This window comes from Panthera tigris, chromosome C1 (assembly GCF_018350195.1).
Source record: "Panthera tigris isolate Pti1 chromosome C1, P.tigris_Pti1_mat1.1, whole genome shotgun sequence".
NCBI classification, from domain to species: domain Eukaryota; kingdom Metazoa; phylum Chordata; class Mammalia; order Carnivora; family Felidae; genus Panthera; species Panthera tigris.
This window is the reverse complement of record NC_056667.1, coordinates 74,816,059-74,828,463: the sequence shown is the minus strand read 5'-3', so window position 1 is coordinate 74,828,463 and position 12,405 is coordinate 74,816,059. Positions and strand designations below refer to the sequence as shown.

Below are 12,405 nucleotides of genomic sequence, written 5' to 3'. Positions count from 1 at the left end.
AAGAGAAACTAAAACAAAACCTATCAAGCCTCATGAATTCATCTCACCATATGTTTGGATTTTAACAAGTTTATCCCTTCTTTGAATGTACCAGCAACTTCTCAAACTAAGAAAAAAGAACAAAAGTACCAACTTGTTACTTACCATTCAAGGGCCCTGCAACTTAATTCCTAGTGAGTTAGATCTACTCTAATTACCACCCCCCACCCAAAAAATGAAGAGGGACTCTTGATGGTGAAATATATTATATTTTGGCCAAAACTTGTTTCTTTTTATCTAATTACACTTGTTTAAGGGACCCAAACATACCATATTATTAATAACTGGTGGCAATAGAGAACAACTCACTAAATTTAGATTTAGGTAGTGTCTAATTCTGTTTTCCTGGCCTTCAATGCCCCTCCCATCTTGTCTTGAATCTCCTTCCCAGTCTTGTCATCTATTCTCACACATTTATACATTGCTTCAGCCAAATGGAGTAATTCTATAATACATTTATATGATTGTGCTTTTTAATTCCGACTTGGCTTGTGTTGGTCCTCCCATGATCTTTTCATTTCCACAAATCCACACTGCATCATTTCTTTAAAACCCACCTATTTTTTTTTACCCACTGCCATCATTTCAGTCAGATGTAATCTCTTGCTCAGAATTTGCGGGGCACTTTTCTTTTTTACGTTTTTGGTTTTTACCCCTTTTCCTTTTACATTTTAGGCTTCTGGTTCTACTCCTGGCAGAGATCATTAACTTGGTTAACGTTTCTTGGTTGTATGTTTACTCATTGGTTGACCAACCCAGAAAGTCAACTTCTTGAGGGCAACGACTATCATATGGGTGGTTGTGTCCACCCAACCAAATGTATTGCCTGACATTTAGAAGACAACCGATGAATAGTTGTTGAATTTAACTGAATGACATTGTGTTTTTAATGTTGTCCATGACGCATAAAGTTTGCTGTAGGAATAATTTCCTGCTTATTGGCATATATCTACTGTGTTCTAGTCACTGTGTTAATGAATGGAAATGTTAACAAGTAAATGAAGGGGAGACTCTTTAGTCTTTTGCTCTAATGTGCTTTCCAGGTCAACCCTAAGAATGACTCATGGATCTTTGCCCTGACTGTGCTTCTGAGCAGCACCTTGATCTACAACAGCATAGGCACCATCAACCACCAGGCCCTGGAGCAGCTGCAGTATCCTTCCAGGGACCAAACCACCACGTTTTATTGAGTTTACAGGAATGGCAACAGAGACTGTCATCTTAATTGTCTGGTTGAGGAGAAGGGACATGGGAAATAAGTTAATGTTTATAAAATTTGTTTTTATAAGACCTGGAAATTGTGGTATAAATCATTTCTCCTTCCTTAGCTGAATTCTCAGCTACGTGGCTGAACTAACGCAGCTCATCAGGGCAAAATCCTCAACACCTGATGAAGTAGAGGACTCCACCGAGTTTGTGAGTTTCTTTCCGGACTTTGTTTGGACTGTCCGGGATTTCACTCTGGAGTTGAAGATAGATGAATCCTCAATCACTGAAGATGAGTACCTGGAGGATGCCTTGAAGCTAATTCCAGGTCTCAGAGCATGGCATGGGTGATGGAGGTTCCAGAGGGAGTGGGAGCAACTAAGCCCTGTCCTTCAGGACTTGAAATCAAATTTTGTTTGCCCTTGGTTCGAGATATAGTCTATTAGTGAGGGGTGATTGGTGAATGATGTGTGGTGATTGTTTTTCATAGGTTATTAGCTGCAAAACTCCAGCTGCTGGAGTAAGCTCGCTGAGGAAATTTAAGGACCACTGTGGAACCAAATGATTTTAGACCAAATGGGTGTTGTGAGACATTTTTCTAGGTTACAGTGCTGCAGCTTCCTAAGGCCCACATACTCGTGTTCCTTTTATGTGCTCCTCTTGTTTCATACTGACAAAAATAGCTCATCAGATTAGAAGTTGGTGAACATTGAATCACAAGAAATAAACGGACATAAATTGTTTGTTATGGAAAAATATACAAAACATAAAATTTACCATCTTAACCATTTTTGAGCTTATACTTCTGTGGCAATAAATGCATTCACATTGTTGTACAAGCATCACCACCCACCAACTCCGCAAACTTTTTATATTCCCCATCCAAAGTTGTACCTGCTAAACACTAACTCCCTGATACCCCTTACCCACAGCCCTTGGCAACCACCATTCTACTCTCTGTCTCCATCTAGGTACCTCATAGAAATGGAATCATACACTACTTATCTTTTTGTGACTGGCTTATTTCAGTAACCATAATGTCCTCAAGATTCATTCATGCTGTAGCAGGTGTTAGAATTTCTTCCTCTCTGAGACTAAATAGTATTCTACTATGTATATACCATATTTAAATGACCGTATTTTAAAAATATATTTCATGTTTCTATGAAATATTCTATGAATACTTTACTAGTGCCTGGACAGTTACAAATTTCAGAGAAAGGATATTTACACATTAAGAGTCCAGAAAAAAAAAAAAAAAAGATGTCCTTCTAGTAAGACTTTCAGATCCACATCTATCTGTCACATGATTTCACTTTCTTCTTTCTTACGGTCTTGTACATTATGTTACCATTTTAATATCATTAATTCACTACATGTTAATTTTACTTGCATTTTATTTTTACTTTATTTTAGCAGAGTGAATAATTGATGGCACCTGGAAATAATACAAGTTTTTATTTAATCATTCATGTATTCATTTTTCCAAAAAAATTTTATTGAACATCTTATATATCCCCCAAAATCATTCTATGAAGTACTTCCAAGTCAGATCTAGCCTGATATAGTGTTAAGACCTCCAAATTACCTGCAGGTTAACCTTACCACGTGGACACTTCCACTAAAAGAGCTCCAAACATATTTTTTTAGTGTGATTTTTTTTTACTCTGAATTTTAGAAATTTTTTTCTTCCCTTGGTATTATTTGTCCATCTCCTGTTATTTTCACAAACAATGTCTTACTCTTCTTTCTGGCATTACTTTATTTTAGGAATTTTCACTACTTTTGTTCATTCATCAGTCATTTGATAAACATTTTATAAATACTTAAACCACTAAACTCCATACCAATGCTAAGGAAACCAATTATAAGTTTGTTCAGTTGAGCCTCATGCCTTTCTTTCTTCTCCCATAGTATTTTCTTGACTCTGCTCCATGCAGAAATGGATTTTCCATACCTGTGGTGATGGCCCAGGTTGGTTAGAAATGATTGGATGAAAGGAGATTTACAGACACAGGAGCTGCAATGATGGAAAAATTCCTGGAAATGAAGTCCTCACTCCTCTACCTGAAGGCTGCCATTCAGTGATCACCTTTTTTCCACCTTTGCAGGCACAAATCCCAAAATCCAAAATTCCAACATTCCCAGAGAGTGTATCAGACAGTTCTTTCCAAAACGGAAGTGCTTCATCTTTGACCGGCCTACAAATGACAAAAATCTCTTAGCCCATATTGAGAACGTGCCAGAAGACCAGCTGGACAGTAGTTTCCGGGAGCAATCAAACAAATTCTGCACCTATATTTTCACTCATACAAAGACCAAGACCCTACGAGAGGGAATCATTGTCACTGGGAACCGTGAGTCACCTTTGTCCCACAGCATGTCTCTGTATCAGTGTGCGTGGTGGAGCTTTGAGTATACTCTGAGTTTGGCAGTAATTTTGTTGACATCTGCGTGTAATGATGGGGAAGCAGATATTCATGCCATGAAAAGGTATCCATACATGTTTCTTAATTAGTCTCCCTATGTGAGGGTTTGCTGAGACTTAATATATCTCAAAACCCTAATTCACTAATTATAAAAAGGCAAGACAGAGTTAAAGAGAGGACATCTGCAGATTGAGAAATCCTATGCGATATCTTCTGGTCTTTAAGGATATAGTAGATATTTTGTAAACTTACATGAGTCAGATCATGAATAGGAAGATATAAGTTCCGGCAAGCCCATTGACAAAGAAAATTATGTATAGTCTTATATGCAGGGCCGGCTTCATGGTCATGTGACTTATACAGTCCGGTAATACCTTGTGCAGAGATGAGCCAATACTCTCTGTGTGTTTTGTTTTAAGTTTCCTTATTTATTTTGGGAGAGAGAATTCTAAGCTGTCAGCGCAGAGTTTGATCTGGGGCTTCAACTCAAACCATGAGATCATGATCTGAGTGGAAATCAAGAGTCGATTGCTTCACCAGCTGAGCCACCCAGGCACCCATCTATCCGTGTTTTGAATTCTTGATCATTTTCAACTAGGAGCCCACATTTTCATTTTGTCCTGGGCCACACAAATTATGTAGCTGGTCTTGTTTGTATATACTACTTCACCTGTATAATCTATTCCTTTTTATTCTCATTGAATGGGAAACTATTTTCCAGTGACCCATGAGCATATTAATTGCAATTAATCAATTATTAAACAAATTGTTTTAATGTTTATTTTTGAGAGAGAGAGAGAGAGAGAGAGAGAGAGAGAGAGACAGAGCGCGAGCGGGGAAGGGGCAGAGAGAGATGGAGATGCAGAATCCGAAGCAGGCTCCAGGCTCCAAGCTGTCAGCACAGAACCCTGCCCAGAGCTTGAACCCATGAGCTACAAGATCATGTCCTCAGCCAAAATTGGATGCTCAAATGACTGAGCCACACAGGCGCTCCTGTAATTGATCATTTAAATTATAATATGAAGAAATGGAGAACAATAAAAGAAAGAATAGGAAAACAATGTTGTTAGAAAGAAATAGATTCCCAAAGAAGAAAATAAAGTTTGTTTCTAAATAAGGTGGGGTTTTTGTGATCTCAGGATGATGCTCCATAAAAACTGGAAGCCAATGATTAAGACCTCGCTATTTATCCTCAAATTTCCTGCCTTATTCAGGGCTGGGGACTCTGTTGAAAGCCTATGTGGATGCCATCAAGACGGGAGAAGTTCCTTGCTTGGAGAACGTGGTGACAGCTCTTGCCCAGCGTGAGAACTCAGTGGCCGTGCAGAAGGCAGCCGACCACTACAGCGAGCAGATGGCCCAACGAGTGAGCTTCCCCACAGACACGCTCCAGGAGCTGCTGGATGTGCATACAGACTGCGAGAGGGAAGCCATTGCAGTCTTCATGGAGCATTCCTTTAAGGATGACAAGCGGTCTTTCCAGAAAAAGCTTGTGGTAGTGTGTCTTAGCATTTATCCTTCCTAATTCCTACCCTTCTGGATGAATGCTTACAGTACATTTTTTTGACTCCGCAGCTCTTCTACCTCTCATGGTGGATGGAACCTGGGTTCTTGTGAGTGACAGGGCACTACAGGGTTACTAGTCACCTTTCTACTAAAAGATGGGCATTCTATTAATTTTCTATTGCTACATTTGAAAATTACCATTAATTTAGCACACTGTAATAATAAATATATATTTGTATATATATATTATTCATATATAATATATATAATACATATATAATATACATGCATAAGCTTACCATTCTGTAGGTCAGAACATAGGCATAGGATGGCGCCATCCTCTGCTCAGAGTGTCACAGACTAAAAACAAGATGTTGGCCAAAATGAGTTCTCAGCTGCAGGCTCTGGAGTGGCTCCAAGTTCCTTCAGGCTGCTGACTGAATCCCCTTCCTTTTGGTTGTAGGATTCATGTTCCCTTTTTTGTTGGCTTTCAGACAGGGGGTGCCTCCAGCTCCTAGAAGCATTTTTTGTACATCTCCATGTTCTCCTTTCATCTTCAGGACAACAATGACACATAAAATTCTTTTCATATTTTAGTTTTTTTGACTTCCTCTTCTACCAAGAGCTTGGGAGAACTCTCTGCTTTAAAAGAATATATGGTCTTATCTAAGCTTTCTCCAATCCTACCCTCTAGTAATCTCCATTTCTTAAAGTTAACTTGTACCATGTAATATCTAACCACTGGAATAAAATTCAGCAAATTCATAGGCTCCAGGACCATGCAAGGGGTATACATCAGAAGAAGGAAATCTTGGAGGAGAGTTTAATTCCTGGGGACAATTAATTACCATTGGCATCTTTCTGGAAGTTTGTCTTTCAGTCTATGACCACCCTACGGTGAAAAAAATCTCTTTGTTCGTATTGAGAAAATGCCAGAAAGTCAGCTGTATTGTAATTTTCAAGAGCAGGGGAAATGTTTATTTTTTCCTCTTTACACACTCAAATTCTTGTTAAAAGAATTCATGGAGAGTTCCAAAGTCTGCTCAGAATACACTTTAGTCATTACCAGATGATTGTTTGGAGGGCAGGGGGATGTACATTTTCATCCATAACAACCCAAACTCTCTGAGGAAACTCTACTTCTAGCCACAATTCAACTTCCTATTGCTCATTGTTGATGATTGGGTCACTGTTAATCATACTACAGCAGAAGGAACCATGGAGTTCATGTCTTCCAACCCCAGGGAAGTAAAGGGACTTTCCACAGGTCACACAGAGAACTGGTCAGAACTAGGGCTAAAAGTCTCTTGACTCCTGGTCTGTCCCATGTTTCATTGTACTCTTAGGTAATCAGGATGCTTTTTCTAAAAGGATGACAGTTGAACTTTCCCTCCTAACAGCTTCTTCCCATTGGATTTCTCTACATTTCCCTGGCAGGACACCATAGAGAAAAAGAAGGATGGTTTCTTGATGCAAAATGAAGATGTATCTTTCAAATATTGTCAGGCTGCAATGGAGCAGCTTTCAGAGCCTCTGAAGGAAAGCATTTCAAAAGGAACTTTCTCTGTTTCTGGAGGATATGATCTGTACTTAAAAGCAAAGAGAAATGTTGAACTTGGTTATAAAGAGGTACACAGGAAAGGAGTTAAGGTAAGGAATAAAGGGAAAGAGGTTGAACAGTAGAATGGAGTCAGGTGGCCTTTGTTGCACCTTCTGAATATCTAAGACCCTAGTACCAATTATGGGGAAAAACAAGAGCAAGGCAATAATTCCCTATGGAGCATATGATAATATTTGTGCTAAGTCCCTGGGGAATACAAATATTAGAGACACAACTTTGCTCCCAAGATGCTGATTTTACCAGAGATACAAATAGTGAACAGGATAGGGTATGATAAAGGTTATACTGGTATGCTAATAGACTAATGATAATGGTAATGATGATAATAATGGTTAACACATTGAACACTGACTCTCTCTACCACACATGGTCTTTAGGTGCTTTTGTTGGGTTATTAATTTAATCATCAGAGTAATATTGTGAATTAGGTATACTACCATCTACATTATACACTTGAGAAATGTGATGCACAGAGAAGTTAATAAATTGCCTAAGCCCATGCCACAGTAAGTGGTAGAGCTGGTAGGGCAAATCAGTATCTTGGTGGCCATTCAAAGCTCAGATGGCAGCTTAGGAAACATTACAGAAGGTTGCTCCTAGAAGTTTAAGATGAAGTATTCATAGATGTTAGCTTTATTAAGAAAAGCTAGAAGAGCTTCCAGGAAGAAGAAAAGAATGTCCAAATACATATGAACAAAGTTTTAATATGTTTGTAGAATCAGGAGTCTGGTTGGCTGTAACCCATGGTGGGGCTTGGGGGTGGGCATCAGTTAAAAAAGGGTCTCAAGAACTAAGAAGACTATGATGGAGTTTTTCCATTCTCATAAATAGATTAGAATTTATGCTGTGGACATAGAAGGAAGGGAATCACTCAGGGATACACAATTTACTGGGCCACATTTGAGGTTTTGTTGAACAATTATTTCTGCAACCAGAGACAAGATCTTTGTTGCCTGACATGTATTTGCTCCTTGTTGGTTGGTTCCTCAGGCAAATGAGATCCTCCAGAACTTCCTACAGTCACAGGCAGCAGTAGAGGAATCCATCATGCATTTAGACAAAGCCCTCACTGCTGGGGACATGGCCAAAGCAGGTACAGGGGAGGGCTCAACTCACAGCGGGATGGGTAGATTCCTGCAGTGCCCACTGACAGATCTGACCAAAGACCTTCTTGCAACAAGGAGTTTCCTCTTCTACCACAGAAAACATGCTCTGTTCAATCAATTCTGAAAATAACAAGACAAGTGGTAGTTGTACATCAGCCAGCCAGGCAGAGTCTCTAACTTCAAAGTGAGAAACCTGTCAATGGTGTGGCCATCTGGTGAAATTACACATTTCCCAGTCACCTTTGCAAAGTCAGTTTAGTCTCTAAGCTCAGGAGGGTCAGACCTGACCTGTTATTTTATTCCCTTTAAAAACTTTCATGGGGCAGTGGAGCAGGCCAAAAGGGAGGCCTCTGAGAAGGAACAGGAGCAGCTAAAACAGAAAGAAAATGAACAACAGCAAAAAATGGAGGCTCAAGAGAGGAGCCTCAAGGAAAACCTAAGCCAGCTGGAAGAGAAGATAAAGAAGGAAAAAGAAAACGTTCAGGAAATGCTGGAAAGGATGTTGAAACATTATCTGAAGGTAAGTCTGGCCTGGATTTGGGCAGATCCTCACTCCTCAGGAAGAGAAGGACAAAATTTTAAGCAAAGTCATGATCCAAGAGTGAAACACAAATGGCATGTGATTTACTAACTGCCTCAGTCCATGTGGATCCTGCTGTAACCCTTAAAGCCATAATACATCTGCCCCTTCCATAGTGCTAGACTTTCGAGTATACAAATAACACCCCTTGAGGAATGGTTTGCTATTTGGAGTGGTTATGGAATGGTCTTGTGAACCCCAATTGAGTAGGGTCTTTGCCTTCTAGTCCTATAGTCCTTAGGATTCTTGATACAACCATCAGAGAGATCAGAAATAGATTTTTTTTTGTCTTGAAAGTATCCAATTAGGTCTGATATGAAATGAAAAGGCTCCAAAACTTGCTGCATTTTTTTCCAGATCTGTCTGAATATCCTGGGATTATTATAAAACATAGAGGAAAATCTTTCCTTGGTCCAACCTGCAGCTTGATAAGCAATATTCTGTACAGAGTCAGTAGTTACCATGTTTTATTAGATGATTGTGGCCATGCAACCTCAAATAGAACTGAGAATTAATTAGAATTAAAACTGTATTCCTACCCAAAGAGCATTGTTTGGGCTAGAATGCGTTATGGGGAAAGTTCTCATGTCTGATCTAGGCCCAACACCTACCCACCCCCAGAGAGATGATGCTGAGGACATCTTAGGATGTTATAAACCATGGATACTCTCATTATCCAGGTCAAAATGTATGGACACATTGGATATCCTCCAAACAGCAGTCTAAAGTGGCAGAAAAATAGACACCTACGTTTGCTGCTGGCTGAATCCTGATAATGGTGATTTTCACAAGTGGACTCTTTTCATTTTATAGGTCCAAGAAGAATTGCTTAATGAAAGATTTGGAAAGAAATCCGAGGAGTTGAATAAGGAGATAAATCGACTACAAAAAGAGATTGAAAGAAACAAAAAAACTGATCCGTTATTGATTTCAAAGGCGATTGATGTGGCTGGGAATGTATTAATTGTGGCACTACCTGAAATTTTTAGGCTAGTCCGTCAAGGGAGGAAAATTCTCAATGAAAACAATTAAATAAGCTTAGATGTCTTGTTAAGGATACTATAAAATGAGGCTTCTTTTGTTTTAGTAGTGTAATACTGTGTTTATTTTTGAAATACATGTGTCATGCCACTTTCATACAACAAAAGTTTAAAAATAAAAAGCGATTGCAAAAAACATCAGCTCATGGCATATACAAGATAAACTTAATTTTGACTGAATGAAATAATTTAGTGAAATGGGAACCAAGTTGAAAAATACAATGGAAGAAAAGGCTAAATTTTCAATGCCATTGTAACAAAATAATTCTGAATAAGATTATAAAGACATTTGTAAAATTTACATAGAGATATACTTTAAGTGTTACTGAAGAACACAAAAATTTATAAAATGAACCAAAGTAAATAAGACGTATATGGTGTATGTGTGTGTCTGTACATATATACATATATGTATACGTATGTGTATATGTATGTATGTACATGTACACATATATGTACATGATTCCAACAAATATGTCAGAAATGTTTTGAAAGTAGACAAATTTGTTTTACAGTATACATTGAAAAACTGTAAGCAAAAATATCCAATGCAATTCCATAAAGAGAAAAATAATGAGAGGCAGTTATCTCTAACTGTGTGTTAAAACATCCCAACAAGTAGCACAATGAATATTGAATGAATGGCACAATGGTGCTGGCACCTGAATATTTAAACATCAGTAAAATAGTGTTGAAAGTTTGGACATCAGTAAAAATTCAGATAGAAATTTATTATACAATAAGTTTGGCACTTCACATTGGTGAAGGGGTAAGGAATATTCTGTAAGTGTAATTTGGACTCTACATAACCATCTGGAAAAAAAATTTCAAGTCTTCCTTTCACTTCATACCAAAGCAAATTTCAGATGTATCAAAGATTTTTAAATGAAAATTAAATTGTAAAAGATTAAAAAGTAGTTTTGTGGTAGAAAAGTCCTTTTTCAGTGTGAATATGATGATTAAAAAGAAAAGATTAATATATTCAACTACATAAAAATAATGAAATTATTTATAGAAAAGAAAAAGCAAGGCAAGAAGACAAATACCAATATGAATATAAATTAACAACTTCTATCACAACGAGTATATTTCATGAAGCTATAGGAGCCCTTATAAATCAGTGAAAAAAGATAAACAACCCCATTAAAAATGTGCAGAACGGTAAGTAGAAAATATAGTTGGTCAATTCTGCTGATAATAAGAGCTATGTAAAGTAAAACTGTCAGCTACCCGTTTCACCTCTATGATTTGCAAGGAAGAACACATTTGACAGAAGACTAGGTTGTAAAAATATGGAGAAGCAGGAAGAGTCTGCTCAGTAGAGCAAGGAACTAGAAAGACACAGAGATGCTCCCAAATCTTGTTTTCATTAGGACTTTTCAATAAAGCCTGAAAAATCCAGCCCCTCGTTTCTTTTTAGATAAAAATTCACTTAGGAAGTCTTCTGGAGTAGCCTCTGAATTCCAATTCAAATTGATAACATGGGTAAAAGAAAAGGAAATTTTTCTTTGAGGTCAATTCAACTTTTATGGAATTCCTTTCCATGTCTCTGTAGATTCTGTAAATTCTGCTCTGGCTAGAATGAATTCCTTCTGATTCTCCAAGCTTCATGTGTTTTATCTGGACTCTGGGCTTTTGCACAATACATACACTTATTTAAATAACCCTGCTTGATATTCTTTATATGTTAGCCTCTGTTCCTCCTTCTGGTCTCCTATTTCCTGACTTCCTGAGACTAGATGAGGTGACCCTTCTCTATGCTGCCATTGTGCCTTGTCACTCCTACCATAGCACTTTTTATATAATTGTAAAATGAAACTGACCTATTTACCGCTGTCTCTCCTACTGTCTCTTGATCTCAGGTACTCACTCTTCTTCATCATCTTATCTTTAGTTCCCAACAGGCCCACCATATAATCACCCAGCGTTCAAAAAATGTTGATTGAATAATTACATGAGCTGCCATCCAAAAGGACTCCAATTTACCATGTTCTAACTACATTATCTGATCTCTGGGGTCTAAACATAAAAGATGTAGCAGTTTCAAGGCACAGCTGACATGAGCTACTGGCCCTGCCATATGATATGTCGTATTCGTACAAGGGTATCAGATCCTTTCCCTTCTCCTAATCCATCGCATAGTTTAAACTCTACAGACTTCATTATTTAGCCAAACGTTATGCCACAGAAAAGAGTGCTTCCTGTGTTAAATCACCAGCTGTTAAGATGATCATTACAGACCAGGGCAATTCACATGCTCACTAATCACTCCAAGGGCAGAAATTGGAGTTAGCATATAAACACATACATCACACTGCTTATTCTGGAGTATTTAAAAGTAAGTTATCACATTAATAAGGTAATTTACCCCAGTTCCAATCTACTGCTCTCATAGTTTGTCTCCTCTATTTGTTCACCAGGAAAAAGCATCCTTTTTACCCAGCAACTATATCAAAAGCTGCTGGTATCTGTTTAAACCAGAGACTGGTACAACCCTTCATCCCTAGCAACCTTTGCGATCAGAACTATCATACTATAAGTAGCTCAAATGTGTCCAGTTGAACCCTAATATATGACAAAGTTTTATGTATAGTCATTGCTTATTAAATAATTGTCTAACAAATAAATGTCTAAAGGCACTAAACCAGTACATGGAAGGTACTCAGAAAATGTTTCTTGAAAAAAATTGGCATTCTTTTGAAAATAGAAAACACCTTGTAATTATGTGTGTATGTATATTATAAAAATACATCACATTCATTGAAAAGAAATTCATAATACGTAGAAAACTCTTAAAAAAGCTAATTCCTTCAATGAGCTACTAAATTTCAGAATATATATGCTTTTAGAGTTTTATCTATGCATCATTGATTTATAA

At 37.8% G+C, this 12,405-nt stretch overlaps 1 protein-coding gene across 1 annotated transcript in view; it reads left to right on the top strand.

The window, feature by feature from the left end:
• LOC102960142 (guanylate-binding protein 4) overlaps positions 1–9,573 on the top strand; it is a 45,206-nt gene extending 35,633 nt beyond the window's left edge. The window contains exons 5-12 of the mRNA XM_007079153.3: positions 1,083–1,192; positions 1,380–1,573; positions 3,357–3,602; positions 4,889–5,169; positions 6,618–6,830; positions 7,792–7,894; positions 8,234–8,427; positions 9,301–9,573. Coding sequence (XP_007079215.1) covers positions 1,083–1,192; positions 1,380–1,573; positions 3,357–3,602; positions 4,889–5,169; positions 6,618–6,830; positions 7,792–7,894; positions 8,234–8,427; positions 9,301–9,519 — 1,560 coding nt within the window. The 3' untranslated portion in view covers positions 9,520–9,573. The remainder of the gene's footprint in view (positions 1–1,082; positions 1,193–1,379; positions 1,574–3,356; positions 3,603–4,888; positions 5,170–6,617; positions 6,831–7,791; positions 7,895–8,233; positions 8,428–9,300) is intronic.
• Positions 9,574–12,405: the final 2,832 nt, after the last annotated feature.